Source organism: Buceros rhinoceros, unplaced genomic scaffold, assembly GCF_000710305.1.
Source record: "Buceros rhinoceros silvestris isolate BGI_N320 unplaced genomic scaffold, ASM71030v1 scaffold19668, whole genome shotgun sequence".
NCBI lineage: Eukaryota > Metazoa > Chordata > Aves > Bucerotiformes > Bucerotidae > Buceros > Buceros rhinoceros.
Window position 1 is genome coordinate 1,412 of NW_010427651.1, and position 2,104 is coordinate 3,515.

The following is a 2,104-nucleotide window of genomic DNA, read 5'->3' on the forward strand; positions in this document are numbered from 1 at the left end:
ATGTGCCATGGTAGATGTTCTTGCACCCCACCTGAGACCCCCCTGCAGGGCTGGCTCCAGCTCGGGGCTCCTCAGCCCCACAGAGACACGGAGCTGCTGGAGCGGGGCCAGAGGAGGCCCCAGGGATGCCCCGCGGGTGGAACCCTCTGCTGGGAGGAGAGGGGAGAGAGCTGGGGGGGTTTCAGCCTGGAGAGGAGAAGCTGCGGGGAGACCTTAGCCCAGCCTGTCAGTGCTGCAAGGGGGCGACGGGAAAGACAAGGAGAGGCTCTTGTGAGAAAACAAGGGGTGATGGTTTCAAAATGAAAGAAAAGATTTTGATTAGATATAAGGAAGAAATTCTTCTCAGTGAGGGTGCCAGGAGCTGCCCCATCCCTGGCAGTGCCCAAGGCCAGGCTGGACGGGGCTCGGAGCAACCTGCTCTGGGGGAAGGTCACTGCCCCTGGCACCTGCCCCTGGCAGGGGCTGGGCTGGGTGAGCTGTAAGGTCCTTCCGAGCACTCTGTGGTTCTAAGGTTACTGCCACACTAACACCAGCTCATTAATCGTGTAACGACACGGGCTGGAAGCAACCTCTGGGGGTCTCTGGTCCTGCTCAGAGCAGCATCCCCACCACGGCTCAACCCACTGCCCCGGGCTGGGCCAGGGCGTTGTCCCTCTGTGTCCCCCACGAACCTCTCTGAGCCTCTCGCTGTTTCTCAGCCAACATCTGTGACTGCCCCAGCTCCAGGTGCTCGTCGGCGTCATCCTCAATGCCGGCAAAGGCGTCCTGGGGAGGGGGAGCAGTGGGTCAGGGGACACAGGGCAGGCCCAGGTGTCTGCTGGGGCCAAGGCCAGGCTGTCCTTCCTGTCCCAGAGGGACTCACCTTCCCGAACCAGAGACTGGTCTGCTGTTCCTCCAGCACCGACTTCTCCTCCAGCGGTACCAGCAGAGGATTCTCCTCTTCCTCCCCCTCCTCCTCCTCTTCCTTTTGCTTGAACTTCACCCTGTGACGAACACCAGCAGGATTGGTGCCCCCTGGCCAGGACGGGCTGTGCTCGCTGCCGGACTCCGGAGCTGCTCCACAGGAAGCCTCTGCCCCAGGGGCCTCTCCTGGCTCTCACCTCTTTGCCCCCTGCTCTCGCCTTTCCCGCTCCAGCCGACGCTGACGGGCCTCGATCTCCACCAGCTCCTCGGGGTCCAGATCACTGGCCAGGGACACGTCGTCCTCTTCTTCATTATCCGAGATGTAAATGTCATCGTCCCCAGGCCCTATCTCCAGGAGGGCATCAGCTGATGCCATGTCCCCCCGGGTCACCTCGTTCAGCAGCTGCAACACAAGTGACACCAGTTAAAAGCTCCTGTCAGCCACGTACCCACCCTGTCCCCATCTCAACGGCTCAGGAAACCGGCCTCCCTCTGTGCCACACACCGGGGTCCTCTGGATAGTCCGGAGGGAGAACATGCTGGTGTCACCGTCATCAGCGATGGAGACACCCGGGAGTTCCATCTTCAGCTCCACACGCTCACGCTGCTTCCGCTGCTCCTTCAGGATCTTCTTCTTCTTTCTGGAGAAGGAGACACAGGAATGAGGCCACGCTGCCCTCCTCCTCCTCCCCACACACATCCCAGCTTCATTCACAGCCCTGTGGGTGCCACATCACCCCCAGCAGCACCACCGTCCCCCTGCAAGGGGTCCCCAACCCTGGGACAGCTGGAACAGCCGCCTCCCCCACCCAGAGGAGCGGATGGCCCCGAGGACCCCGGCCCCACACACTCACCTGCTGTCGACAGCGCGACAGGCACTACCACCCTTCTGGCCCCTGGGCTGGGCCCCCCCAGGGCTCTGCTGGCCTGGCGCCCCCCCAGCTCCCCTCCTGTGATATCTTTGTACCTCTTTAACTCCGCCAGCTCCTTGGCCTTCATCTCTGCCAACGCCAGCTCCACCTCCTCCTCTTCCTCTTTCACCCCCTCATCAGCTGTGGCTCTGGGCGACATCGTCTTCTCCTTCTTCTCCTCCTCCTCTTTGCCTTCCTCCTCTTCACCGGAGCTCAGGCTGCCAAAAGGGGAGAGCTCAGACCGTCCCGCCCAGCCCCTCAGGCCCACCCCACCGCGCTGGGCAGCCCTG

General features: G+C 62.6%; 1 protein-coding gene across 1 annotated transcript in view; it reads right to left on the reverse strand.

Moving 5' to 3' along the window:
• The window catches only part of FTSJ3 (FtsJ homolog 3 (E. coli)), a gene marked incomplete at both ends in the record, with an annotated part of 5,611 nt that overhangs the window by 1,404 nt on the left and 2,103 nt on the right, over positions 1 to 2,104 (reverse strand). The window contains 5 exon segments of the mRNA XM_010142000.1: positions 672 to 765; positions 863 to 983; positions 1,101 to 1,306; positions 1,409 to 1,544; positions 1,871 to 2,101. Coding sequence (XP_010140302.1) covers positions 672 to 765; positions 863 to 983; positions 1,101 to 1,306; positions 1,409 to 1,544; positions 1,871 to 2,101 — 788 coding nt within the window.